Genomic DNA, 27678 nt, shown 5'->3' with positions numbered 1-27678 from the left:
TAAAAAAAATAGGAACAAAAATAGTTTTATGCCGTTATTTTAACGCGAGGCCGCCGCGAACTAGCTATAGAATCGCCGCTAAACTAAAGAACGTGCCGTCGTTACGACGATATGCTTAAGTACGAAATATCGGTCTTAATATAAGCACGCATTAAAAGAATAGGGTTTAAGTCGTTCCTGTTTACTTATCGGGTTTTAAACGTTCCGACGCCGCTATATAACTACGGTAAAGGACGGGAAACAGCCGAACACCTAATCTTATACTGTAAAGACTTCGAGGGAAAACAAGAGCAGCTAATAAAACAGCTAATACTTAGTCCGCTACGAACTCGTCGCGATTTAGCGGCGCTTACTATAAAAAAAGATACGGCGAAGGTTATCGCAAAATAGCTTCTACGAACCGGTCGACTGCCGCTATATAAATTAGCAATAGAGATTAGGGGACCACCCGAACCTGGATAATCTCTCTTTAGGCCCTAAAGCAAGGGTCACTAGGCTGGTGGGTGAGAACCAGCATAGTAACGTCGAGCACGTGAGGTAAATTTTACGACATTGGCAGCGTGTATTTTTAGTCCAGCTTCGGCACGGTTTATTACACGAGGAACTAGGTAGATGTACCGAAGGCCTTCGGCATACGGCGTACTATTAATAATAATAATACCCCCTCGATTTAAATTTAACGCTAATAAAATAAGAACTACGATAATAATAAAGGAAAGTATTATAATAATCGAACCTGTCGCTTATAAATCGTTAATACGTAATAACGCCGCCAACCGTAAATAAATAATTATCTTAAAATACATTAATACTCTTAAAAAGTTTCTACCTTTTTTAATTATTTTTAAGGGCTAATCGATATAATAGTAATAGTTCCTTTAAGATAACGATAAAATTAACTGCCTTTATAAAAACTAAGCCTTTAAAGTTTCCCCTAAAGGGTAAACTTTTAACCCTATTACCTTAAAATAGTTAAAAAAAATATTTATCCCCCTTACCTAGCTTAATAACCCCGAATAATAAAGGTTATTAATCTTAAATGGCCACGATAATTACATTAACGAAAACTTTATATTAACGGCCTTAGAGGCTAAGGTTTAACTTCTTTATCTACCACTACATAATAACTACATTCTCTAGCCTTTAAATATTAATTGTTTTAAGGTACTAAAAAAAAGGTTCCGAAAAAAACTCGATTTAGCGTACGCCATTACTAATAATAGCTACGTTAAAAGGGAAACTTTTTTCGCGCTTAAAACAAAGCTCGAAAAGTTACCTTTACCCCTAACACTATTATTAATAATTAGTTAATATTAAGGCTTTAGCCGATTAATATAAACAAGCCGATAAATAATAAGCTTAAAAAAGCTACTATACTTCGAACTATTAACGACGCTAATAAAGCCGAGGATACACGCCGGCCTACTTAAAAAGGCTAAGGTAGGTAGTAACACTTAAGACTAGCCGGCAGGTTAAAAATTTAGCGATAGCGGTGCTTAATAAAAAGGTAACATACTCTAATGCCACTAAAAGGTAGCTGTGAATAAAGCTCGGCAAGAGTATTAATAATTTAACGGCCTGGATCGGCCGGTTAAAGTAGGAAAAAACCGGTCTAAAGGCAGATCTAAAAAAACAAAAGTTTAAAAAAAAAAAGAAAGGTCGACGAGGACCCCAATAAAAGCTTTATTTACATATTAAACATCAGGAAGGTTCAAAGGGATGTTCGGGAAGGTCGGCCAAGGAAAAGGCCGAAAAGGGGCGCCGGTGAAGTGGTGGAAATTAATGCAAATCGAGCTGGTAGTAAGGGTGACTCTATTATAGTGCGCACGAGCCGAAACAGACCTTAAAATGCAGTATGTGTTGCTCAATTGACCTATCTATTGCTGTTGTTGTTAATTTTTACATCTATTTTAGGGGGTCAGTGAAGGGGGGGCAGCCAGTAGGGGTTGCATCTTACTGATTGCTTCAAGGGATGAGCTAGGCCAAAGACTCGACGATATTGCCAAAACAGGGAGCATTCACGAATCGGAATTGCGATCGTTACGAACGAATACGGACTTTGTTACGCTCAGGGATCAATGTCATCTCGCTCGATCCCAACGCGCTAGAACAGCTTCGGCTATTGCTCACCCAGTCAGATGAAGCCATTGATAGAGCCGGGCAGGTCTTGGTACTCAAGCATCTGACTGATAAGAGTATGGATATCAGGTTTTTCGGCGTACCTGAAGCTCATTCGAAAACGCTTTCTTGGATATTTGATGGGGTGAACGAGTCATTGATAAATAAATCAATGATGTACGGATACCCGTCGCAGAACTGGATTGACCCAACCAAAACAACCACGGACACTTTCAACGCAATGAAGAAGGCTCGAGAAGATTTCATCTCATGGTTGACAAAGGATCCCTTGAGCACCGAAGAAGCCATCTTCCACATCTCTGGGAAGCCAGGCGCCGGGAAATCTGCCTTGATGAAGTATTTGCGCAAACACCAAGGCTCACTTCAGAGGCTTAAAGGCTGGTCTGGTGATAAAAAGCTTGTCATTTGTCATTATTTCGCCTGGCGTCCTGGGTGTCCTATCCAAAACACAATCAGAGGCCTCTTGACTTCCATATTGTATCACATCCTCCAACAAGCACCTCAGTTGTGCAATCTCGCTTTTGCGGATCAGTGGCAGAAGGTCAAGGCGGATCGTATTATTGACAGCAACCCCGAGGAGATAAAACGCGGGCTCAATGCCATCCTCAAAACCAAGAGTACTTTCAGCACCCACAAATTCTGCATATTCGTCGATGGATTGGATGAGTTTCACGAAGACCCAGAGGATGCCATCCGGCTCATCCGGGAATGGGCTGCTTTCGGAGCACCAAATATAAAACTGTATGTTTCTAGTCGAGAATGGTTTGTGTTCCAGCAAAGATTTAGGCTCTGTCCTAAACTCAAGCTGCAAGACATCAACCGTAGAGACATCGCACTTCGCATCAAGGACGGGTTGGAAGCCATCGAAGAGCTTGAAACCAGAGACGACAAGGATGAAATCCTCGCTCTAGGATACGAACTGACTGAAAAGTCTGAGGGCGTGTTCCTTTGGGCTAAGCTCGCGTTAAGCACAGTGGCAGAATCAGTCATGTCTGATGAACCAGCAGCAGATATTGCCCTCAAGATCGACGCTTTACCAAGAGAGCTTGAAGATGCCTTCAAGTACATCTTCGACTCCATGAAGAACCATCGGCTTCAGAAGGAAAGTCGTAGGGCCTTTTTGACATTGCAACTGGTCCTTGCCATCCCTATGGGTGTGCGCAACAATTACATGGAGTTCCAGCTGATGGAATACTTGTTTCTCGATGATTACGACGAAGACCACCATTTTGCACAGAAGAGCCAGTTTCAACAGTGGAGTGCAGCAGAAATCGCCTCGAGGCTTGAAAGAGCCCAGAAGCAAGTCTTGAGGCGTTGTTTTGGTCTCATCGAAATCACTTCAGAAGTACATGGCCGGAAAACAACATCCCACGAGTACGCGAAACTGAAATTTGTACATCGAGCCGTGTCCGAGTTCATGGTCCGCGATAGTATATCCCGAGATATGCATGCACTCACGGCCGACTTCGACTTGTTGGATTTCACGTGCCAGAGTTTTCTTGCTACAGTAAAGCTCATCCGTCACCCCGTTGACTATTTTTGCGCCTCTCCTCATGAACGGTATAAGCATGAATGCGACACTATAAGCACGGTCGACTTGGACTGGATGGACCTCCCGGATTTCAGTGAAAATTCCGAGTACAACGGCAATTTGTCATACCCTGCAACCGGTACCTACATCATCTTCTCGACTTTCCAACGACGATTATTGCAGATTTTGGACTATTCTATATTGCCTATTTACCATAAGAAACCGATCTCCAATTCATTCATATATCATCTAATCGAAGCCAGTACAAAAATTTCCGAATCCGGATACGAAGTTTCTTTTGGGACCCCAGAATACACACCTGACGGTTACTCCAGAAGTTGCGGAATTGCTGACGCGGTTCTACTGACTATTTGTTATAGTGGTCAATTTGAGTTACTGCCGTCAGCGCTTTCTTCGTCACAGAGACAGTCTCAATCCGATAATCTGTCGGGGCCCAAGTTACCTGGTGTTAACTTGGAGCTATTGCTGTGGCATACTCTTGTTAGTCTAGAGTCGGATACTCCCAATCAATGGACCTTCAACATACTGGACTACTTACTCACGGCGTGACTCCAAGATGGGGTAACCCCTCTCCGTGATAAAACGTGGTTACCTACTTTCTGGCCCGGCCTATGGCGGAGACTAGTCTGGTCTGGGTTCTGGGAAGCTTATGACTTCCTCGATCGATACACCATTCCTCTTGAGCCAGTTCTCCGAATCTTCCTGCTATATGGCGCCCCACCAGACCTTTCGTTCCAGATCACGCGGTATATCAGAAGAAAACAGTGCTACTGGATGGTAAACAGTTTGGATCCTCAGAATGCTGTTATAGCGCGGCATAGTAGAGATGATGTCAAACACAAGTCACAGCATATACTGTGGCCTTCTCACAATTATGCTGGGGAAAACCATGTGTTTCTACGGAAAGGTTTACTGGCCAAGGGATTGGAGAGACGCCTTCTGGAAAGTGGCAACGTGGAAAACACATTTTCTCTGTACCAGTTGGTGGAGATATGGTTCCCTCCGCATCGGGCAAAAGCGCTTCAGTATCTTATTGAGCGTACAAGAAAAAAGGGAGGGCCTCCTAGCAGCTCAGAACTCCTCGAGATGAAAGCCAACCGAGCCTTGGATGTTGACATACAGAACGGCATAACATACGAGGATGTCCCGGATCCTCCTGATATTAAGGGGATCAGCGCCTCTGTTGATCCAGACCCGAACTGGGAGGATTGGCTTGCAAATGGCAGTTACACTTCGACAGTGCGAATGGGTTTGATGGCATAGTGGATGGTGTTCATGACGTTGGTGACTGATCGCTGGGAAGCCAAGCAGGGGCAAGTATTCACAATAAGTATGCAAATATGAATAGGGTCTAGGTCTTCACGGTTTCTAGGTAGGGTCAAAACCCTCAGAGTGCAAATATTCTAACACTGTCTGCTTAGATTGGCTGCTCTTATTTTCTTCAGAGGTGCTTGTGGATATCTATCTGACTAGGCCGTCAACTCACTTGTTTGTCCTCGTGCCCCAAACCAAATCACACCTGGGCTTATCGATACAGATAGCCCAGCACGGAGGTGGAAGATTTCGAGGGATACCCACCCTCCGCAATGTTCACGTGTGCACTATTAATCTACTGAGGGACATGGATGCGAATTTTGGCATAAGCCCCAGAAAGGCAGAACCTTGTTGATTGGCACCACTATCCAGATCTCGCAAATTGATTTCTTTTGAAGGCCCGTTGAGCGAGGGAGCATGAAGACTGTGAAGGCTATGATTAACTATGCCGAAGCGTCGAAGATTCTGGTTTTCTAGGACTCTAGCAGACAACACAGCCAACAGATGCCAACACGGAGACTGCTGTCTGATATTTATTCAATCCACCGAACACCCATGTACATTAAACAGAGTCCAATTGCAATCACATTGCATATTCTCCCTCGACGGTTGCCAGGGGGTTGTCCCTTTTAAAGTAATAAGCTTTATCTTAGCTGTGATTAGTCTTTCGGGCATCTCGTTATATTGAGATGGCGTGAACTCAGTTATCGCTCGGACGGAACTGCAGAGCCTCCAAAGGGGGCCAATCGGTGGTGAGATTCTCATCCGCATGCGGACATCCCTCGACCGACCCCTGCGCGCTAATCACCAGCCATCGGCACAATGCCGAATACAGCAGATACTTTGGCCAGGTATGCGCAGTGACGGTAAATGCTCGTCCACCCGCAGAAAGTTAGCATCGCAATCACCCCATCATCTGTATGCAGCTCCCCTGAATTGCCTTGTCCGACAAGCCTTGATAATACCAACACCTGACGGCCCGTCAGGGCTTTGCCGCAATAGACAACATGAACAAAGTTTGAAGAACGGGTGTCGGTGAAACGTTTGGAACCTTTTTGGGTATGCTATATAGATAGGGCCCAGTTGCACTTGCGATCATCGCTTTCCCCCAGATCGTTCCTTGTTCGCTGCTGTTTCTAAACAAAGTTTCCTAACACTGTCGCTGTCTGACCAAGCAACCTGACTTGAGTCCAACGACCACACCGGTCTCAGATCTTAAGACATTTCGAGGGGCAGATCTTGAGAAACAGGAGGTCAGGTCAGACACGCGCTCCGTCAATCGCAGCATCTTGGACAAGTCAAAAACACACAATAACGATAACAACAGCAATGGGCCGCCACTCCAGTCGCCACTCCAGTCGTCACAGCTGCAGCCATTTGGGCAGTAGCAGCAGCAGCTCCTCGTCGAGCCGCACCTCGTCCCACCGCGGCAGCCAAAAGTGCGACACCGTCGTCTGCGCCCCAGACCCGGCCCCAGCCCCCGAGCCCGAGCCCGAGCCTGCCCCTGAGCCCCCCTGTCGCGACTGGTGCGACGACGAGCTCGTGCGCCGCTTCAATCGCCAGTCCCGCTACTCGGGCTACCCGACTCGTTACATCGTCAACGACGGCAGCCTCGTCGTCAGCGAGAGCCTGCTGCGCGACAGCAACACGCTCATTCTGAACCGGACAGGCTCGTCCATGCGCGTCCGGCCCGACGGCTGCTGCTGCGACGGCACCTCGTCGTGCCGCTGCGGCTGTCGCGGCCGCCGGTGCTGCCGAGGCAGGAGCGGTGGCAGGTACAGCTGCTGCTACTGCAGAACCACGACGACGATATCGACGACGACACGGATTACAGAGTACTGCCGCAGCTGCGTGTGCCGCCCCGCGTGGTATGGGGGGTACTGCCGGGAGTGTAGAGAATATGTACGTCCTCTCGCCGACTGTGACAGGCGATTGCTGGATGGGCCGTGTCCCCCGAGGCTGCTGGAATACCGTTAGTGTCCTAGCTTCCTCGGATGAGTTCGTGGAGTAGTATACTGATCATACTTTGCGTGGAGGTGTTCTGGCGTTTGAATAATAGGGGGGTGCTCTTTTTGAACGCGGTTCCTGTCAGTTTACTACATCAAAGAGTATATCGAAAAGTTGTATTCGCCCAGTTCTTTGGCTTTGAACTCCAGGAATACTACGGCTGTCGTGGAAGTCAAGGAAGACGACAACAGGCCATCCGATGGTGTAGGCCGGCGTAGGACTTGAAACGGGATTAGAAAGGGGATACTGTATCCTTTCGCGACGCTCTCATCTTGAATCGTAGTCGAGAAAGCGCTGTCGCCGGCCATGCCCCCTGCCAGTGCCACTCACATGTGTATATAAGACTGTGCTCCTGCAAATTCCCCTCCATATATTCTTGACTTCTCTCCTTTCTTTCTCAAGCAATCACTCGTACGATCAATTCCGCTTCAATCACAGCTATGGAGGCCTCTCTTCCACCTATCTTGACCCTACCCATTCTTTTTACACGCAGCGACCCATCACTACTCGCGACTTTCATCAAAGCACCACGCTTTCTCGAGCCTCGTCTGCGATTACGAGGGGTTGTCCAGTCTGTGCCGCCCGAGCTCGGCGTTATATGGAAATGCCAGCCTGTCAGCCTAGCCTTGGCACTTGGCAGGGCAAGTATGTATGGATGTGCTGCAAGCACAGGGATCGAAGCGAAAGCGAGGAATGTTACTGGTTCCGCATTGCTACATCTTATCTACAGGCGAACCAACACACCTGTTGCACCAGGTTCCTCCGAACAGCTTACAAACCCCCTGTTGTCGCGCACCCAAGCCAATCATCGGTTCTCTTCGTTCCGCCCTTTGGCTGCCGAGGCTCCGGCCCTCGTTTCTCCCCGGATTACCCGGACCATGCCCGGCCGTTACCTGTGTTGGGGGTTGCCTGGCCGTGGCGCGAACTCGGAAACTCGGCTCAGGCCCTCACAAGTGATTGTCGTGTCACGCCCAGCCGGCGGATCAGGAGAACGTACGATGTACGCGGCACGGACTACCCACGTCACTACCTCGTACGGTCGGCATCCATATCCAGCACGCCTGGTGTGACGTCACCCCCTTTCGCTACTGACTTCCGTGTTGACCATTTCTTCGCTTCAGCGCCTCCTCAACCCCAATCGCCCCAAGCGAGACTTTCTTCTTCTGTCTTGCCCCAGGCCAACAAAGCAAACACATAGTCGTATATCAATCCCTTCGACAATATTGGCCCTTCTCTTCGACACCTTCGTTGCGCACACACTCCATCTGGCTCGAAACATTCCACACTGAGGAGCTCGCAGCCGCAGAGATGAAGATTACAAATCTCCTTTTCAAGTGTCTGGTGGCTCTTGGGCTGCAGACCGTCCTTGCCGACACCTCGGCGGCGAAGTGGGGGGACGGTGGAGGGACCGTTGGACCGGGCGGAGTCAACTTCACCGAGTTCGGCCGTCTCCTGGACGAGCAGCCCAACGCCACGGGCATCTATGCTCTCTCGGGCCCCGATCTCACCGGCGCTGTAGGGTCCCCGGAGCTCGTCGACGGCTGGTCCTGGCAGATCCACGTCAAGGCCGACATCCCCGTCAACAACAGCGAGCCGTCGCACCGCGGGGAGGAGGCGCAGGGCAAGTACTTCACCGGCACGCAGGTCGCCCTCCACGCGCCCCCATTCCAGGAGAACGTGACCGACGGCTGGGAGGTCTGCGTCATGACCTGGGAGACGAACCGCGACTACTCCGACGCGCTGCGCGAGGACGACGGGACCTGCTCGTCCGTCCTCAACGAGGATTGCCGCAAGGCCATTACTGATTCCGTGTCGGAGGGCTGGAAAAGGTCCAGCCGTTGGTACAACAGGTGCACATGCCCTAGCCTTGACGGGCTGGATGGCTGTGGCGACCCCCGGCGGCATTCCAGGCGGGCTGCTCCGCCAGCTGTAAGTAACCGCGCGCCCGTCCCCGTGCCCGCCACTGGGCAGCAGCGGCAGCAGCAGCAACGAAGGTCTGACGAACGAACAATAGTCTACAACGCGACCCGAATCAACGAGGGCGCTCGCCTGGCGGCAGAAGCGGCCGACAACAACCCCCGGCACCAATTCGTGGACGGCCGCGCCATCATGACGAACCTGGGCGGCCTCCCCTCCGCCGAGCGGGGCAACCTGACGGCCTACAACGAGACGGGCAGCCTGGCGTGGCCGGCGGTCGTGGTCTGGGGTCGCAACACGACCTCGGATCCCATCGTGTCCCCGTTGACGTGCATGCGGGCCAGCAACGCCACGACCGGCAGCCAGGTTCCCGGGCCGGTCGAGGAGAGCCGGGCTGTATGGTGCGGCCCTCTTGATTCGCCACTACTGGCCCCGCTTGCCCTCCTCGTAGGCGTCGGCGTGGCCTTTCTCTGATTGCCAGTCACTTCAACATTAGGACTTTGCCAAGATGCCAAACCACCGTGTTCTCCCGCGCTGATGGGCAAACTAGCCACGTCGCCGGGCTGGATTCTTCTATACTGTGTCCTCCATTACATTTCTATATATTCTTGATAACGGAGCCCCGGCTCTGGCCCCCTCGGTTCGTACACTTCCATCGCCGGGACTATAGTAGAAATCCGTGCCCATATGCCCGTATTCTCTCAATGGTGAGTGCAGCCCGATCCTCCTTACGAGCATCCTTTCTGGCCCAATCGGCACTCCTGGCAGAGGCTCTTACTTTCGCCCATGATTGTAGACACCATGTTCTGGTTTGCGGTCAAAGCGCATAATTCGTCCCGCAAAGACCCTTGCGAAATGTCGCAAAAGCACTTGTCGCGTCTCTGCTTGTCCAAAGCTCGGTTGTTGCAAAATTCCACCTTGCGGTGGAGATCCGAGACGAGGGCCCTGCAGGCGTCGGTGTCTTGGGCGGGGAAGACGGACTGCACGAGGTCGGACGTGGTTTTCACAATTTCGAGAACGGCTTCCGCCGCTTCTTCCCATCAAAGTCAGCCGCCACGAAATGGATACACACCGTTCACGGGACCGTGGGGTCTCGGCTTACCAACCGCTTTTTCGCCGCCGGTAAGTGGCCTCACGGGGGCAGGCTTGCGGCTTCCGCCACTGCCTGTTTGCGCATCGGGACGTCCTCTTTGTGGGGGAACTACCGCGGACAGGGCCAGCCCGAGCAGGAGGGATGCCGTTGCCAGATGGAGCCTCATGATGGGGTATATCGGCGCTCGTTGTCGGATTATGAGGCGATGCTACGCGTAAAGCAGGAATGCAATTACAGTGTGGGTCGAAGACCGAAGCCGCCTTTTTGTAGACGAAAGGGAGTCTGACGAGGTGTGAAGCAGGCGGCCGAATGTCGTCAGCTCGGCGGTAGGCGCATGCCTACCAGAGGTAGTGGGAAAGGGGACAAGGCTGTGCCTAGGCTGCGAGTATCGTATATGGCTAAGCCTTCAGGCCACCCTCCCGAGCTAACATAACCTTCGAGAATAAGAAACGGGTGTGGTTGACTACTGCTGCACTTAGGGGGGCTGTGGCGGCGGCGGAGTGTATGTAAGCTTACGTCAATGCAACCTGTGTTGTGCAGAAAGTATTCCCCCCAAGCCTTGCTGTATGTATGGCTAGAAATACTCCCTGGGAATGGCTTGGCGCGAATCTGTCTAAGTACATAATTTGCATCCACGTGATGATGAGCGTTGTGCCAACCGCCCCCTGAATTCCGATCGGCCTATGTTTCGCCTCCGGCTTATGTGTCCCGCACATCGTACGCCGCCAAGAGCTCGGCGTTGGTGCCGATCTTATGGATGCAGGTCCCCTGCAGCCCGTCATAGAACGCAGTCACGGTCCAAGGCGGAAATCGCGAGATATCGCGATAATCGCGATAAAGCTGATTTGGTTGAATGGCCTGCTTGTGCAGTCACATCTAGCCAGCCTACTGCCAATACAATTCCCATCTGGTTCGAGTTTTCGTATTAACATGTACGATTTGTAGAGGGCATTGCAACATGTCTTGGTGGGTGCCGCCAAAGGAAAGCCACCAAATTGGAAAGGGGTAGTTTTAAGAGAACGAGTCTCATTGAACCTATCTAGAGGCGTCTACGCAGCCATGAACATACAGCAGGTTTCCTGGCGCTGGTTGGCACTGCGAGATAATCCATAAGTTGGGGAATCCGTTGGCCGGCCTTGCGCCTGGATAATCTACCCGGTCCCGATAGAATCCGGTCTAATCCCTTTCTGATGTACGATTTGGACTGTGTGGCCTGCAACAGCCCGCCGGATCAATGACTTTCGGACCGACGAGATAAGACCCCTCGTACTCGCATTCCTGTCCACTCATCCCTCGCTTCCGCATGATGCAGGGCAACCCTGTTTCGGACGCCCGAATCCCTCCCCTGGGTTGGTTTGGCACTTTCCCCTCAGTTTTGCCTTCAACGTAACCCCTCATGTTTAGAGTGCACTTATTCGGGACTCTATTGCTAGTAATTGGTATTGTCTTCCCTCTCCTACGTTACAGTCAACCATGGACTTCTTGAAATCAAAGCCAAGAGACTTCTTCAGAACTGCACTCGCCTTCACCCCAACTGTGCATGGCGATATCTACCCTTCCATAGACCCAACTCGGCCTGAGCTCAGTCTTGCCGGCAAGGTGGTGATTGTAACAGGTGCTAGCAAGGGCATTGGGGCATTGGTAAGGAATGATTGCCTACTGTTCTTGTTATTCTTATTCTTCTTCTAACAGATGGGGACTAGGGCATATCTCCCGCAGTTGCAAAGGCTGGTGTCAAAGCACTCGTTCTGGTTGCGAGAAGTATAGAAGGACTGAAAGAAACGGAGTTGCAAATACGCAAGATCAATGCCCATGTAGACGCCGTAAGCTTTTCCGTCGATATATCGGATGTCCACGCAGTCGGCAACTTCTTCCAGCAAGTCAAGACCAAGTTCGACCATGCCGACATCCTGGTCAACAACACCGCCGTGAACACCAACCATGGTCCGCTGATCGGGGACCAAGACCCCGACCTCTGGTGGCGCGACTTCGAGATCAACGTCAAGGGCCAGTTCCTGATGACCCGGCAGTTCATCAGCCAGGTCCCGGACGGGGCCCGCGCCACCATTGTCAACATCACCACGGCCGGTGCGTGGTCCGGGATCCCTGAGGGGAGCGGCTACTCTCTCCAAGCTGGCGGCGCTCCAAATGACGCCCTTCGTGGCCGAGTCCTACCCCAACATCGCCGCGGTCGCGGTGCATCCCGGTATGCTCAATACGGATATCGTGCCAGAGGAGGCCCGGGAGATACACAAGTACTGCAACTCGGAGACCCCGGGGCTCGTTGGCGGATTCGTGGTTTGGCTTTCGCATCCACACGCCCACTTCCTGACGAGGAGATTTGTGTCCGCTCAGTGGGATGTTGATGAGCTGTGTGGTCGTAAGGATGAGATTACCAATACATGGAGGAAGCTGCAGCTGGATATGTGTGGACAATTTGGCATGGAACAGTCCCCCAAGTCATAAATGGTTCCTTGTCATGGTTTTCACCAAAGTTGTGCAGGTGCTTGGCCGGTAAGAACCCCTGTTTCAGACTCGTGAGCCACCGGCTGTCCACTCATTCATTGCGTGGTGCCCCCAAATCCAACCCAGAGTCCGACCTCAATACCTGGAGCTTGCAGATTGGGCAACCCCTTTTTGGCAGGAGTCGCTCACAGAGGCACGGAATCTTGGTACGCTTTTGCAAATAGCTGGCGAAACTAGGTCTCGGCACGCTAATGCAGATGGCTGACCCCTCCGGTTGGGTGAAATCAGGGGGTCAAAGTTGCGTATATTCACATCGTGTACCTGAGAAACGAAGGATTCGACGGTATGAGACAGCCTCCTCTTCTGGTAGTAGATAGCGACCATTGATCAGAATTCGTACCGTGCCAGCCAAGTGCATCCCTGTTTCTGACTTGCATATCGTAATCTTCTCGTCATCGCCCAATCAGAACCAGCATACACCGCGTGAATCTATTCCAATTGCATCTTGGCATTAGGTGCCCAGTGTCGTATTATAAATCAAGATCTTAAAACTCTTTGAAGTATCGAATGTTATATAAAAGGCGGACGGACGGTAGCCTCTGGCTTTGGGTAGAAATATCAGCATAGTCAACCAAAGAACACAAGCAACCATGACGAAGAAGATCATCACCGTTCTTGGGATCACTGGAACACAGGTATGTCTAGACTACTTCAGAGCATCTGCATCATTTCTAGGTTCCGACTTCTAAGCATGCATCTAGGGTGGCTCGGTCGCCAAGCGTTTCCTCGCCATCCCCGGATGGCGTGTGCGCGGACTTACACGCAATCCCCACTCCGCCAAAGCAAAGGCCTGGACCGACAAAGGAGCCGAGATGGTCAAAGGCGACTACGACGACCTAGACTCTCTCAAGGCCGCGTTCCAGGGCGCGCACGCCATCTTCGCCGTGACCGACTGGGCCGCCAACTACGCCCGAGTCAGCGAAGACAAGTCCCCCGCAGGACCAGGCTCGGGCCGCGGGCAGGTCTCTCGAGGAGTACGCGGGCGACCTGGAGACGTCGCAGGGCATCACAGTGGCCAAAGCGGCTTCCGCCCCGAGCGTCCTCGCCACGCTCAAGCGGTTCGTCTTTTCGACGCTGGCCGCGGTGCGGGAGATCAGCGGCGGCAGGTACACGTATGCCTAATGAGTTCGACTCCAAGGCGGCGGCCGAGAAGTACATGCGGGAAGAGCTGCCCGACCTGGGGGCGCGGCTCAGCACGGCCACCATGGGCATCTTCCAGGAGACGTGGAGGGATATCCCGGCGTTCCGGCCACATAGGCTGCCGGACGGCACGTTTGAATCCGTACGCTTGGCGGTTGCAGGTCCCCATCAAAGCGAATCCGGAGGTGGTGTCCACGCGGGATACGGGCGCCTTTGCCGAGGCCTTGGTCCTGGACCACCCCGCCGGCACGGACATCTTGGGTGCCAGCGAGATCGTTACGAAATCGGAGTACGCGGCGCTCTGGGGCCGCACGCTGGGGGTCAAAGTAACGGTGAGAGAGGCGTCGGAGGAAGAATATGTCAAGTACCTCCCGGAGGGGTTCGAGGCCACCATTGTCGATGATCTGAAATTCTTCGCGGAATTTGGGTATTCTGGCGGGAATGCGAGAGTCAAGACTCCGGCAGAGTTAGGGATCAAGACTACCTCACTGGAGGAGTTCTTTTGAGGCGAGGACTGGAGTGCGGTACTGAGGGGAGAGTTATGGATGGCTTTTAACTCGCTCATCAATGAGCAATGCTTTCTTCTTCTTTCCTTGACTTAAAGCCCTTCTGTACTGGCAAGCCTTAATCATACAGCTCTTCGACAAACTCCGAGTTCGCAATCGGCCTTTCACCTTTCTGGCCCCGCCAGTAGTTGGTAGACACGATGATCTCAGGGCAGTCACTGATCAGCCTTCCCGACCTCCGCAGACAGCTTCGGGAGTCCCAGGGCTCTCCCCAAACTTCGAGTTGAGCCCAAATGGGGAGACGACTTCGCAGACGAGCCAGTCAAAGCTGAAACCAAGCGCCGCAGCGTCTCTTGTGAAGCCATTTATGATGTTGAATTGTATGAGCTTCCGGCGGTGGTCGGCGCGCGGGTCGGCCATCATGTAGCTAGCTAGTGCCTGCTCGGCGAATCGGGCGAGCCTGGCTCGCTTCTGCGCAACGTCCTCCTGCTTGCAGTGGCTGAATGTTGACATCAGACTGCCAAGAAGGGAAGTGTTCGCAGCGTCTGGCCTCGGCCTTGGGGTCGAGGTGACATCAGAAGTGCCATCGGTGGGGGCAGCCCTTTTCTTTCTCTGCCTTGCTACTTCGGATTAAGCATGAACCTGGTTTCGGCCGGTGTACACGAATAGCCACTTACACGCCCGCTTATTCAACCTATTCTGGAGTTTCTTCCGTTCTTGTTGGTTGGTGATGCCAGTCCAATCCTCCCCGTGGTGTCGCACATGGACTCCGTGTGGCATAAATTGCAGCTCGACAATCTGAGGGCGCTGGCCAGGGGCGAACCTCTGAACAGACGCCATAATGGCTATTGCGATGTAGGGAATATTGGTGACATGTGCGGGAAGATGGCAGACAGGAAGGAGGGTACGGGTACGAGGCCAGGCGTCCGCCATGACGCTAATGCACCCGGCTGACATGCTGTCTGCACCTCGACCGTTACGGAATCCCAAGAGCTTGGCTCGGGCTTGGCTGACATCCCCGTAAGGCATAGTCCGATCACTAATGCACCTCTACAGCACGTGGCTTGCAGGATGGTGAGATCTTATCTGCGCCTAGATGGAGAAATAGCAACTCTAAAAGATGTGTGTTCCTTTACCGAGTGGGTTGTGGTTTCTTATGAGCAAGCCAGGTCAGCGAGCACATATCCGCCACTGTAGCTGCTGTCAAAACGCACGCACCAGCTAACGGATTCGTGAAGCCTTTTTACGCTCATAATGTGCAGGGTGTGGTAGTCCTATGGACCACCACCGGCGTCTCTGGGGTTGGTGTTCCGTTGCTGTTGCAGTTGGGTAGCTACCCTGAAGAGACGATCCCCCGCCTGGCGCCTGAGCCAGGTGGCAGTCTGTGAATGTGTACCGTACGCGTCATCAGGGATATTGAATGAACCGACTCGACCAAGACCAAGTTGCTGTTTCGACAAACGGCTGTGCTACTTTTCGAATTTCTGCAGCTTCAACTACAGCAGCTGGTGCGGCTACCCAGCATCGGCTGTCTCATTCGCGTGTTTGACACGAACAACTTAGTCTGATGCTGCTGCTGCTGCAAAGGCACGTAGCCTGACCATCACCCAGGACGAACTGGGGAGGAAGAGCGATATTGACTGGCTAAATACATCTAGGGCGGTTGAACCAACGACAACGATCGGAACTACTAAGAGAAGATGACTTCCCAAACCAAATCCGAGTCCGGGACGCGATGGTAATACATTTAGAAGAGATGGGACATTCACATGATGGACGTGGACGAGGAGTCAAGCGTTTCGGGAGGGGATATACGAGATTCTCTTGATTATTGTGGCCGAGAAACCGAAGCCCCAGGTAGAACCCAGCAGAAGAGTAAGTTATATACATGATGGTTTGTTGCTGGGGAGAAAAATTATACAAGCTAAAGATGTTGATTTGCTGATTAAATGCTATGCCGGAAAGACGCCACAAATGCCAAAAGCTGAGATGATTGCTCGAGATCATTCCCCGCTTTGCTTTTTTTTGTTTGGTTTTACCCTCTCCCTTAGATTTTTACTATTTTTGAGTCGTTACCGGGCCAGGCAAGGAAGGCTTCCCGCTTATTCCTTGGCCAGCTTACTCCTCTTGCGGAGCTGGTGGCCGTACTTGAACATGACGAAGGGGATCATGCTCAGGACGGTGCCGAAGAGGGCGAGGATCAGGCCGGCGTACTGGGAGCCGACGTTGTGGAAGAAGGCGCTGGCGAACAGGGGAGTAACAGCGCCGAGGGTGTTACGGAGGAAACCCTGAGCGGCGATGGCGGACGAGGCGCTCTCGCCGTAGCAGTCGGCGGTGTAGGAGTAGGTCGACTCGAACACGAAGAAGATACCGAAGGCGATGGGGGCCAGGCCGATGGCGGGGCCGACCCAGGACAGGTTGGCGTACTGGGTGAAGGAGTAGATGAAGAGGCCGATGGGGAGCCACATGGCGCCGTACATGGCACCGTACAGACGGGCCTCGGGGGTGACCTTGATGCTGGGGTCGTCCGTGAGGCGGTTGTACTTGCGCATCTGCAGGTGGTGGGCGGCCCAGCCGAGGGTGGTACCGATGGCCAGAGAGATGTAGGGCAGACCGGCGACGCCCTCGTTCCAGCCGCGCTTCTCTTGGAAGGTGATGGGGATGACGGACAAGAACATGAAGGTGACGGCCCAGCAAAAGGCGATCCAGAAGCCGAAGGCGAAGACGACGGGCTCGGTGATAAGCATGTGGATGGCCTTGACGGAGGAGGCCTTCAACATGGACTGCAGCGAAGGGGTCAGGATATCGCCCTCGGAGACGTAGCGCTCATCACCAGTGGCGGCGCGGAGGGCCTTGGCGCGCTTGTGCAGCTCGACACCACCACGGGTCTCGGGGAAGTAGAAGAAGATGAGGATCAGCAGAGGGATGTTGGCGATGCCCTGCACACCCTCGATCCAGCGCCAGCCGATGGCCTGGTCGATGAAGCCGGCGTAGATGGGGGCGGAGACAGTTCCGAAGATGGCGACGAAACTGAACATGGCCATGGGGCGACCGCGGTGGCGGGGCTCGTACATGTCGTCGAAAGTACCGCCGACAAGAATGGTGCCGACACAGCCGAAGAGACCGAGCAGCAGGCGGAGGCCGATGATGGTGGCGATGTTCTTGGCCAGAGCGAGACCGATGAAGAGGAGCGAGAAGCACAGGAAGGCGCCGGCGTAGACGACCTTGCGGCCCGTCAGCTCACAGAAGGGGGCGAGCACCATGGGGGCGATGGCGCAGGCGATGTTGAAGGTGAAGAGACCGAGCTGGCCCATGAACTCGGAGACGCCAAACTCCTTGCACATGCTGCCGATACCCGAGGAGTAGGCGGTGGTGGCGAGACCGATGAAGAGGGTCATGAGGTTGAGGATGGTGGAGATGCTGCGCTTGTACCAGGGATTCCAGTTGAAGGGGTTCTGCTTGTCGCCGGTGGCGAAGTTGAGCACGATGTACTCCTTGCCGTTCTCGTTGACGATCTCGGTCAGGGTGAGGGGCATGTCGATGTCGACGCGCTTGATGAGGCCGAAGTCGGCGTCGACCTGCTCGCACTCGGGGGTGTCGTGCTTGCCGCCGACGATGCGGCCGGCCATGGGCTCGCCCTTTTCATTCTGGGGGATGTAGAGGGCCGGGATGTTCTGCTCGGCCAGGTCCGTGTCGGTCTCCTCGTCCTTTTCGGTGCCGGAGGCGGCGCCGGCGTGGGCGCTGGGGGGCCGCGAGGCCGAGTTGCGCCGCGACGCGACGACGGTGTTGGCGCGGGAGCCCTGGGCGGAGCCGGGACGCGAGCGCACATAGCTGTTGGCGCGCGACGCGGCGAAGGAATTCCGCCTCGACTGCGGCTGTGAGAAGGAGGGCAGGTAGGAAGACATGGTGGGCTGCTTGTCTTGTGTCTCTCCAAGTGAGGGTGTGTAAGTGTGGAGGGGGATGGGGACAAGACAGAGAGAGAGAGAGAGAGAGGAAAGAAGTCGGGCGCAACAAACAACACCAGACAACTGCTAATATAAGCCGTCGACTGTACTATCGCAAGTACCGGAAGTAGAAATCGAGGAGGCAGATAAGCCCGTTCTTATTTCTCGGATTTTGGAGCCTCCCACGTCCCCCCAAGGCCCCCCAAGGCCCCAAGGGCAGACTGCCATGGGCTCCAATGTCGACAGCTAGTCAGCCGTAGCGGCGTCGATGACATCGCTCGCCCCATCGTGCAAACATCTGGCCGCTCACTTGATTTTTTGTTGTTGTTACTGGGTGGGGCCGGCACAGTTCCACCATATCACCGTGAAGCCGCCGGATGGCCCCTATCCATGGATCGAATGGACAATGGCCATGCAGGAATGGGCAGGCCAGGACCCAGTGTCGTTGGGGATGTGCACACTTTGCTCCTCCCTCCCACCCGTTGCGTTCTGGAAAAAAAAAAAGGTGCATGTTGAAATGCGCTTTTTGCTGGTGTTGATGAATGCCTATTGCGAGCGTGAGTCCGGTAGGCATTTGTGAGGTGTGTCGTTCAATTGTCGGGCAGCAGAGGGTGGACGGCCTTACTCTCGGCATGAAGAGATGCGAATTCGGCCGGGGGACCCACCGATGGCCATGACGTCCCTCTTAGGCGGACACTTGAGCCTCTCGGCCAATTTTGCAGGATATGACCGGGCCTTCCGGGCGTCGCCTAGAACAGGCACACAATTGTATACACTGTATCAGCACTATCCTTTTTGTGCCTGTGCCTGTGCCTGTGCCAATGCTAGCGGTGCTATGCAACCAACTACCTAGGTTACAGTGGTACTGTCCTTCCCAGCGCTACCTGATGCCTGCCTAGCAATGCTAGCTGGGCCAATTACTGTGCCATGGCAACAAGCGCCCGTCTGCGGCAGCCTCAAAGCGTTGCTGCTTCTGTCCTGCTACTGCCCTGCTACTGCCCTGCTACTGCCCTGCTACTGCCGGCGCCCTTGGCTCGGATTGATTGCCAGTGTTTCCGCTAAAATTGTCAATCCCTTTGACGAGTTTTACCCTCACTGACTCGGGGCTGCCATGTCGTCATTGCTCTTTTTTTTATTCTAGCATTTTCCCATCTGCCGCCACTACAACATGGCAAACAATTAGTTTCCCGTTTAAGGGTCCGGTCGCGAAAAGAAGGGTAAAAATATATCCTGGGCATAACCTAGTGCACAGTCAGCAAGCACCAGATCAGCGCACCCAACGTACAACAACACCACCTGCTCGCGCAACGACCAACTAACTGCAACTCCCGCCACGCCACGCTTGCCCATGGCCATGGGTTTTTGCTGCACGGTCCTGACTCTTATGCATACTGAATATCGAATAGCTCCATCCTTTTCTCTGCTTTCTTGGTTATTGGGTAGCAAGCAAACCAAGCACAGACAGGCACAACATGCACCCAACTGCCCTTGCCAAGCCTATAACCTGCGGATCATTGACAGAGTCCCTTAATAGGCAGCGTTCGAGGCTTCAAGTGGGTGGCATTGTTTAAATCCGGAAATTGTGTTGCGCGCAAGGCCGCAATTCTCTCGTCCGATCAGGCAGCATAATTGATAAATTGAATACCGGATGGATAGCAAATGGATAGCGGATGGGTATGTATGGGACGGAGTTGCGGCATTCGACCCAGAGCCAGAGTCGTCCGAGTCGCGGGCGCTTCCTGGTTCCCCCTTTTTTGGTCGCGAGACCCCATGATTTTGGGTGTTATTGACTTGAGCTGCACCACGGAGACCCCAACCTTTACTCCATACAACGACCGTGTCCCGAAAAGTGAGGCGTAGTAGCAGAGAGATGCGGTGTTGGCCTTTTTTGCGGAGTCGGCGTCCACCACCACGCGCTTTCCCCCATATACAGTGTGCATGTTGCTGGCGCGAGGGCGCCCAGTTTTCCCTTCGAGATGCAGCTTTCCCCCGTGCTGGGTGTCCATGGTGCCTTAGTCGGTGCGTGCGTGCGTGCCATGCCATGGCGCAGGAACCAGCGACGACTCGTGACCGCAAGGTGCAACCGACTTTTTCCTTATTTTTATCTCCGAACGCACCACGATCAGTCGTTCCCAAGGTGAAAGCGCTGGCCACCACACGTACCGTATGGCCTTCTTTTCCCTCTATTGATGTGCTGAGCCCCATCCCGCATGCAACTCTCTCTGCATACACCTATAGCACCCATCCTTCCCGACTATATATATAAACACACTATACGCGCGATCGAACGACCGCGTGCGGCACGAATGCCGTGTTGCATGACCGAGGCCGTCACGAGGTGCACAGATTCTTTCTCCGCGCCCCTTCTCGGGCTTCTCCAGGCAGAACATCGTGTGGTGTATAGATTAAGGATAGATCATCTGACCGATATTGCTGCGCTGGCCGAATGGATCTGGTGCAACCTGCGACGGGACTCGCAGGGCATCGGGACAGGGCATAGCAGGGCCTCGCTTCCTGCTCTCCGCAAAAAAAAAAAAAAAAAAAAGAGAGGAGGGCGCCAAACACTGTGCTCATTTGGGTTGCATATTCACAACTCTCACCCACATATCGATTAATTCTAGGCAATTCCAACCTGCGAGATGAGAATCCCCATCCGGATCGTGTGGCACCACTCCGCATTTCGCCTTCGCGAAATACGACCTGCTCCAAACAAGGCGAATGAAACAGAACAAGAGATGGAAGGAAAGCAAGCAAAGCAAGTAACCAAAGCGCGTAAACGAACCGAGGTCAGACAGCCAGGCAAACAGACAGAGACAGTCGGTCTAATCAGAATCGCTCGAGGAGCTCGAGGAGCTGCTGCTGCTGCCGCTGCCCTTCTTCTTGTGATGCTTCTTGTCCTTCTTTGACTTCTTGTCCTTTTTGTCCTTCTTGTCCTTCTTGTCCTTCTTGTCCTTGCCGTCCTTCTTCTTCTTCTTGTCCTTCTTTCCCCGAAGCGATCTTCAAGCATGGAGCCGGCGACCGCACCACCCACCGCGCCCAGGAAACCGTGGCCATCCTGGGCGCCGGCAAAAGCGCCGAGGGCCCCGCCGCCCACAGCGCCCATTAGGCCCTTATCGCTGGCCCCCGCGGGCGGATAAGGATAGGGGCCACTGCCTGGGTGCTGCTGCCCAGGGGGCGGCGGCGCGGAATTGGGGTCCCAATGCTGCTGCTGCTGGCCATAGTAAGCACCTCCTTGCTGCTGATGCTGCCCCGGCGGCTGCTGCTGGTAGTAGCCACCGCCTCGCTGATCATGAGGGGCAGGCTGCCCGAAGCCCGGAGAATGGCTGTTCGGGGGAGCACCGCTGTTGGGTGGGTACGGCTGGTGCTGCTGCTGCTGCTGCTGCCCACCCCAACCGCCTGGCGATTGATGCTGCGGGGGCGGCTGATGTGCATACGGTGGTTGATGGCCGCCGCTATTGCCCGGGTAGCCCTGAGGGGCGGGCCCCCGTACTGAGGAGGCGGCGGGTGAGCGCCGTATTGCCCAGACGGAGGCGGTGGTGGTGCAGAGTATTGATTCTGAGGTGGGTTGTAGTAGGGCGGTGTATCGCCTTGTTGCTGCTGCTGACCGTAACCGCCGCCGTAGGGCTGACCACCTCCACCGGCCCCGCTATAGTACTCGGAATTAGACATGCTCTCTCTCTCTCTCTCTTTACCCCTTTTCCGCCCTAAACCTTTCTTCTTCTGCTTCTTCGCCTGCTTCTCTTCCTTCTAGCGCCTGTAGCTTGGGCGCGGTGTGGAGCTCCGAAAAAAAGTTCAGCTTTCGGACAGTAGTTCGGACCTTCCAGTCGAGTAATGATGTAATGATGGGCTTGGCGTGCGGTAGATATTGGCAAGGTGTGCCAAGCTGCTGGCTGCCAGGCGCGCAGAAAAGAGAAAAAAAATGTCGGGTTGTTGATCGCTCGGAAAACGGAAGGGGTCTCAGGTAGGTGAACAGATGGGCGGGGAAAACCCAAGGAAATTTCAGATGAAACCGGGCCTTGGCTCTAGATCGACTTTTTATGTAAGGACAAAGGGACCGGCACACCATAACCAGCATGCTTCTGCAAGTTGGCTAGCTGGCTGGCCAGCTGGCGCTGATGAGGCGGCCGCTTTGTTTCTTTCTTGGGCCTGTGGCGGTGCGGGTACCCTGTGTGGCGTCGGCTGTACCGGTCAGCCACGAGTGACGTCGTTCTCGCGACACATTCCTCGCGTCTTGTCATCCGGGATGCTAGGGGCGGCTTCCTGGGGCACAAGATCCAGCTAGACTAGGTAGACAGATCTCGAAGCCCTAAACCTGATAGAGCCTGACATCTGACTCGTTTCAAAATGCCATCAAGGAATATATGGGCTTCCCAGTTATCCGGAGCGTGCTGCGTGGCCCTCGGCTGCGTCGCCGACGCGGCAAGGAGACTCCTGGCAGGACCTTTGCATTTCAACACCGTAGACGTCATGTTGAAGATTGCCGTCAAGCATTCGTCCATCCTCGGAACTTGCACTTGTTAGGTGGCAATTTCGCACATGTCAAACAGAGGGGTCATGCGGCAACATATCTTGGAGAAAGCATCAAGCAGTATTTCGACGCTTGTCACAGACAGCCTGATATGATCTACCATGTGCTCATTCTACTTCGGAAATACGATGGCTCGGGCAGGACCGCGACGGTGGTGCAGATCAACGAGCGGGTATTTTCTCTCATTCCCGTGATCGACACGTCCAAATTGGCATTCTGCGCCAAGCCAATCCGGCAGAAACGATTGGATCCCGAAGATCATGCAATAGATGCACATCTCAATCCGCAAGGCAGTAGTACATACGTGCAGCTACGACATCTACGACTAGTGACATGTTCTCACAAAGTAGGAGTGGGCAACTCAAGGACACGAGTAATGAAATGGAAACAATTTATCAGGGTATCAAATCTACTGTGATCTATCCAAAAAGTTTCTCTACTATACAAGACCTAAATGAAAAAGGTTTCGTTCGGATCATGCATTCATTACCTGCGGTTAGGTTAGGCCCTTCTTATTTCTTGGCCAATTTAGACATCCCTCTTATTCTGGCGCCGAAGAAGTAGAGAACATAGACCAGGGCGACGAGGCCAAACGAGACGAAGCCGAGGATGGCCATGGCCCATTTGGCGCCGAGGTTGGCGAACATGATGATACCTAGATAAGAGTAAGTTTGGACATGCGTTGGGGGCAAAACCACGCTGGTGCTGGGAGGGGGGAGCTGGGCAAGGTCTTTTGGTCGTCCCGGCGAAGAACCAGACTTACCGATATGGCAGCAGCCGGCCGCGAGGGCAAAGGACGGGATCAGGAAGGCCGCGATGGCCGAGGCGGCGACGTTGGTGTACGAGTCGGCAATGTAGTTGAGCATGCTGAGCCAGAGCAGCGGGTCGAAGAAGCCGAGGACGCCGCCCGCGATGACGGGCGACCAGTACGACGTGCTGCCGTCGCACGTGAACGCGAACCAGAGCAGCGAGATGGGGAAGCCCCAGACGCCCACGAGCGAGGTCAGGAAGCGGGCCTCGGGCCGGCCGACGCCGCCGTTGCGCTGCCGGTCGCGGCGGTAGAACCACGTCTGCACGGGCACGAAGCAGAACATGAGGGTGACGGCGACGACGAAATTAAGATAGGTGAGGTCCGCGTGGATGACCGAGAGGCCGTTGTTGACGACAAACACATCAAAGACACCGTCCAGGTACAGGAACAGCAGGCCGTACGCGAAGCCGTTGTAGATGCCCAGGAACACGACGATGGGCTCCGTCAGCATGATGCGGAAGGCCATCGAGGTGATGAAGCGCATCTCGCGCAGGACGTCGACCTTCTCCTCGACGATGGCGATCTCGGCGGGCGGGACGTTGACTTCGTGCTGCTCGAGGGCCCGGGCGATGACGATCCGGGGCAGGGTCTCGGGGATGAAGCACATGATGAGCGCGAAGCATCCGCCAATGATGACGCTTCGGGGTTCATTAGTATTGGTTGGGTACCACGCTTGGTGCCGGACTCAGGGGTCGTCTTGGCGGGGCTGGGGGGCATTGGGCCTGGGCGGGGGGTACGATTTGCTGGGGCGCACTTACTTGATCCAAAAGATCCAGGCCAGCCCCATGTTGGGGTTCTCGGCAATGAGCTCGCCGACCGGGGAGCCGATACTCGGGCCGTAGTTGGCGCTCATGACGAAGAGGGCCATGGGCTGGCCGGCGCCGTCCAGGTCGCCGAAGAGGTCGGCAATGGTGCCGGCGACGTTGGAGAGGCCGGTGCTGCCGGCGGCGCCCGCGAGGAATTGGAAGATGATCAGCATGGGCAGGTTGAGGGCCATGGCCGTGCCGATATTCAGGATGGCGTAGATGGCAATGGACGCCACGTAGACCCATTTGCGACCGCCAATGTCACTGCGAGCAGAAGAATATGTTAAGGGAGCTGCGTTCCCGGCAGGAAATAGGGAGACAAGAGATAAAAAGGGGTGTCGTAGAGACAGTAAGCATGCACACAGATGGATGGCACGGCAGCTGCCTACCATAGGATGGTGCCCCTCGATGCTCCTGTGTGTGTGTGTGTGTGTGCATACTCATGTTTGTGCAATCAATGATGGCAGGTGAAGGACATACGATAGAGGGCCCAGGAAGGCCGGACCAACGGCCGTGCCCACGATGAACATGGACTGGCCCAAGGCGACGACCTGCTTGGAGCCGCCGTACTTCTCCTGCACGAGGAACTCGGCGGCCACGAAGGTGGTGGTGGTCATGGCGATGAAGGTCTGCAGAGCGCAGTAGACGGCAATGATGGACCACTTCTTCCAGCGGCTCCAATGGATGGGATGCGTGGCATCGCGAGTCTCGACCTTGGCCAGCGCCGACAAGGTGGCGTCGTCGTGGCTGCCGCTCTCGGCCGGCAGGTCAGAAGCTGGCGGCATCATTTCCTTCTTGCCCAGCATTTTGCTTGCTGGCGCCTTTAGAATTGCAACCCCGCCAAAACGAACCCAAAAGGACAAGGGATGAGCGTCGATCGATAGCAGATCCGGTGATAGCCAAACAGAAAACGACAGAAAACTAAAAACGCTGCAAGTAGTAATCCTAAGCGAAGAGAAAAACCGGTTGCAGGGCGAAAATCGGAAACCGAGGAGGCCGGACACAGACGCGCGACACGGTCAAGTGTCGAAAACTTGGTGAGTCTTGGCCATTGACGGAGGAAAGTCCTGCAGAGCCGGCAACATTTCTATGGATATATACATGGCGTGAGACGCACGTAAAAAAAAAAAAAAAAAAAGCCAATCCGGGCTCGGCCAAGCTGGCGGAGAGGCGGCTCACTCTCACACAGTGGTGTGGTGTGATTATGATAAAGAGTGGGATGGGGTGTGGAGGATTTTCCAGGGTCTCTCGTTTTTCTGTGTCTTGGACGAGTCGCCTTCCTCTGTTGGCTGCTGTTCCAGTCTGCCTATCAGATTCACTGAGCTGATGAGTATGTATCAGCAATGCGGTGGACGTTACATGCGACAAGAGAGCGACAGGAAAAAACTCTGCACGCCATCATTAATGGCGCATCCATCGTGATGGATATCCTGCCCACATATACGCTGATCGGCCGGGATGCAGAGTGGCCTTCGGAATTCACGAGGCACGGGCTACTTGGAGATAGGCCAGGAATTGACAAATCGAGAGCCGAGCTCTGCCAAAACTGCGAACAAAATCTCGCCAGTGTGGCGTCCGCAACCTCGGGAACAGTGCTCGGGGTTCTGCTCGGGGTTCCCTTTTGGTGCCCTTCGGTGCTGCTCAGCTGCAGTATGTACCCTAGCCCCTAGCGTACCCTCTGCCAGGTGCTAGGCCAGGACAGTACAGGCGCATTGGGCCGCTCCCTTGTGTCTCCCTCGCCCACTGCGCCCACTTCGGTCGCGACGCTGCGAACCCCCCCCGCCACTAGATGGCGTTGAGATAAGCATCGCTGACGGGCGCTTGGCAACCGGTAGCCGAGAATAGCGTCATCCCTTCAACGTAGTCTTGAAGCAACCCCTTAACAACCAACACTACACTTGAACCACGGCAGTATGTGTGTGCGTATTGCTCATGTCTCACGGCATATGCTTCTTTACTTTTGGAATGAGTCCGATCTAGAGGCCGCTTGTAGTCATCATGAGCTTGGAGTCTAGAGCCGTGGCCCAAATCAGCATCCCGCCATGTGCATGAGAGACCCTGGACGACACCCCAACCAGTTCCAACCCGGCTCACGATGATGCGGAGGCAGCCGTAGAAGCGACCATGTACCCCAGACGAGTGTCGGAACGTGAGATCCAACCCGCATCGGAAGCGGCCCCGCAGCATCATCCCTTGTGGGACAATGTCACACCCCGAATAACAGCTAACCGCGTTGGAGAATCCCCGAAAACTGTCAGGATGTCATGACCCGAACTTTCAAGAGACAACCTGACTCCATGTTGCACCGTAGAAGTTACCCGGACCGCCACGCAGAGTATCGCCCTAGGCAAAGTAAAATCCATCATAATAGATGTCATGAACACTTGAACGTCTGAATTTTGTTATTTCCTCAACAATAGAGTGATCGAGAGATGATGCATATTGGTTCTACACAAAATCAACCCCGGATCCTGGAACTTGGATGGCTAAATCTTCTAGTCATCATGGCTGCCTACCTAAGCTAGGCCTTGCCTCTGAGCAGTGACACAGACGTTGGTTTTCCAGCTCGTACGACCTCGGCAATTGGTGCTTCTCAAGGAAGGGTCAAACAAAGCCTTGGTCACCAGCCTCCGCGTTGCAGCATATGTCGCTGTCGTGGATACCGTGCGAAATGGGCATAAAGATCCCCTTATTCCAGCGCAGGCGCAAATACGGGGAGCAGAAATCTTGGTGCCTGGTGTAGCTGGCCTGAGTGGTCCGTCCATCCATGGGCCGCGCCGGGAAATGGGAAGGCTGTATGCATCATTACCTTACTTGGGAACATGACAAGGATAACGCACAATTACCACACAACCGTCACATTCCAAAATTTCCCCTACCTGACACAAATCGGTTCCTATCGATCACTCAGTCCTCGTCCTCTAATCCAGGCTCTTCAGTCCGTGTCCTCAGATGGTGCAGACCATGTACGGTACACTAGATCCAAGCTAGGATCTGATGCAAATATGATATTCTACTCATATTTATTAGGTACCGCGATCTAAGCTTCAAGACAAGGCTTCATCCAGCAGTCTGAAGGCGCCAACGACCGCTATGAGGCCACCGTGGAAACCAGGAGACCGAGCATCGTAGCTCTCGTTGGTAAACAGTGAAGGGAAAATTACTAAGTAAACTTTTTTTTTTTTCATTCATATCCCAACCATGACCTCTAGAACGTTAGGAGGGAGAAGGTCTGCGGTGGCTTACATCGTTTTAGAGCCCGCCCCGGCTCTCTCGGTGCTCCATGTTGACCTGACTGACCTCGCTCAGCTGTGGCAGCACGAGGTCTCCGGCGCTGATCGAGGCCTTACTTTGGGTAGTTGAATACGGGAGGAGGGAGAAGGCGCGGGGGGGTA

At 53.9% G+C, this 27678-nt stretch overlaps 10 protein-coding genes across 10 annotated transcripts; 5 read left to right on the top strand and 5 right to left on the bottom strand.

Annotated features, from left to right (window-relative positions):
• Nucleotides 1-3127: 3127 nt before the first annotated feature.
• PG986_013998 (uncharacterized protein) lies at nucleotides 3128-4954 on the top strand (the record flags this gene model as incomplete). Its single annotated transcript, XM_066850220.1, has 3 exons — nucleotides 3128-3809; nucleotides 4317-4437; nucleotides 4477-4954. The coding sequence occupies 3 exons, from the start codon at nucleotides 3128-3130 to the stop codon at nucleotides 4952-4954; spliced, it is 1281 nt and encodes a 426-aa protein (XP_066694363.1).
• A 1380-nt stretch (nucleotides 4955-6334) lies between these two features.
• PG986_013997 (uncharacterized protein) lies at nucleotides 6335-6982 on the top strand (the record flags this gene model as incomplete). The annotated part of the gene is made up of 1 exon (XM_066850219.1): nucleotides 6335-6982. The coding sequence occupies one exon, from the start codon at nucleotides 6335-6337 to the stop codon at nucleotides 6980-6982; it is 648 nt and encodes a 215-aa protein (XP_066694362.1).
• A 1338-nt stretch (nucleotides 6983-8320) lies between these two features.
• PG986_013996 (uncharacterized protein) lies at nucleotides 8321-9403 on the top strand (the record flags this gene model as incomplete). The annotated part of the gene is made up of 1 exon (XM_066850218.1): nucleotides 8321-9403. The coding sequence occupies one exon, from the start codon at nucleotides 8321-8323 to the stop codon at nucleotides 9401-9403; it is 1083 nt and encodes a 360-aa protein (XP_066694361.1).
• A 254-nt stretch (nucleotides 9404-9657) lies between these two features.
• On the bottom strand, nucleotides 9658-10188 carry PG986_013995 (uncharacterized protein; the record flags this gene model as incomplete). The annotated part of the gene is made up of 2 exons (XM_066850217.1): nucleotides 9658-9959; nucleotides 10032-10188. 2 exons carry the CDS (start codon nucleotides 10186-10188, stop codon nucleotides 9658-9660), a joined length of 459 nt encoding a protein of 152 aa, XP_066694360.1.
• Nucleotides 10189-11495: 1307 nt separating this feature from the next.
• PG986_013994 (uncharacterized protein) lies at nucleotides 11496-12488 on the top strand (the record flags this gene model as incomplete). Its single annotated transcript, XM_066850216.1, has 3 exons — nucleotides 11496-11663; nucleotides 11726-12110; nucleotides 12139-12488. The coding sequence occupies 3 exons, from the start codon at nucleotides 11496-11498 to the stop codon at nucleotides 12486-12488; spliced, it is 903 nt and encodes a 300-aa protein (XP_066694359.1).
• Nucleotides 12489-13138: 650 nt separating this feature from the next.
• On the top strand, nucleotides 13139-14194 carry PG986_013993 (NmrA-like family domain-containing protein 1; the record flags this gene model as incomplete). Its single annotated transcript, XM_066850215.1, is given in 5 exon segments — nucleotides 13139-13183; nucleotides 13250-13462; nucleotides 13488-13631; nucleotides 13675-13830; nucleotides 13850-14194. 5 exon segments carry the CDS (start codon nucleotides 13139-13141, stop codon nucleotides 14192-14194), a joined length of 903 nt encoding a protein of 300 aa, XP_066694358.1.
• Nucleotides 14195-14416: 222 nt separating this feature from the next.
• On the bottom strand, nucleotides 14417-15127 carry PG986_013992 (uncharacterized protein; the record flags this gene model as incomplete). The annotated part of the gene is made up of 2 exons (XM_066850214.1): nucleotides 14417-14814; nucleotides 14872-15127. 2 exons carry the CDS (start codon nucleotides 15125-15127, stop codon nucleotides 14417-14419), a joined length of 654 nt encoding a protein of 217 aa, XP_066694357.1.
• A 1169-nt stretch (nucleotides 15128-16296) lies between these two features.
• PG986_013991 (uncharacterized protein) lies at nucleotides 16297-18099 on the bottom strand (the record flags this gene model as incomplete). Its single annotated transcript, XM_066850213.1, has 1 exon — nucleotides 16297-18099. The coding sequence occupies one exon, from the start codon at nucleotides 18097-18099 to the stop codon at nucleotides 16297-16299; it is 1803 nt and encodes a 600-aa protein (XP_066694356.1).
• Nucleotides 18100-20960: 2861 nt separating this feature from the next.
• On the bottom strand, nucleotides 20961-21807 carry PG986_013990 (uncharacterized protein; the record flags this gene model as incomplete). Its single annotated transcript, XM_066850212.1, has 3 exons — nucleotides 20961-21116; nucleotides 21170-21590; nucleotides 21629-21807. The coding sequence occupies 3 exons, from the start codon at nucleotides 21805-21807 to the stop codon at nucleotides 20961-20963; spliced, it is 756 nt and encodes a 251-aa protein (XP_066694355.1).
• A 1371-nt stretch (nucleotides 21808-23178) lies between these two features.
• On the bottom strand, nucleotides 23179-25089 carry PG986_013989 (uncharacterized protein; the record flags this gene model as incomplete). The annotated part of the gene is made up of 4 exons (XM_066850211.1): nucleotides 23179-23321; nucleotides 23430-24115; nucleotides 24236-24547; nucleotides 24764-25089. The coding sequence occupies 4 exons, from the start codon at nucleotides 25087-25089 to the stop codon at nucleotides 23179-23181; spliced, it is 1467 nt and encodes a 488-aa protein (XP_066694354.1).
• Nucleotides 25090-27678: the final 2589 nt, after the last annotated feature.

Source organism: Apiospora aurea (genome assembly GCF_038362705.1).
Source record: "Apiospora aurea strain CBS 24483 chromosome Unknown utg000009l_segment0_segment0, whole genome shotgun sequence".
Lineage (NCBI taxonomy): Eukaryota > Fungi > Ascomycota > Sordariomycetes > Amphisphaeriales > Apiosporaceae > Apiospora > Apiospora aurea.
This window is presented reverse-complemented; position numbering and strand designations above follow the sequence as displayed.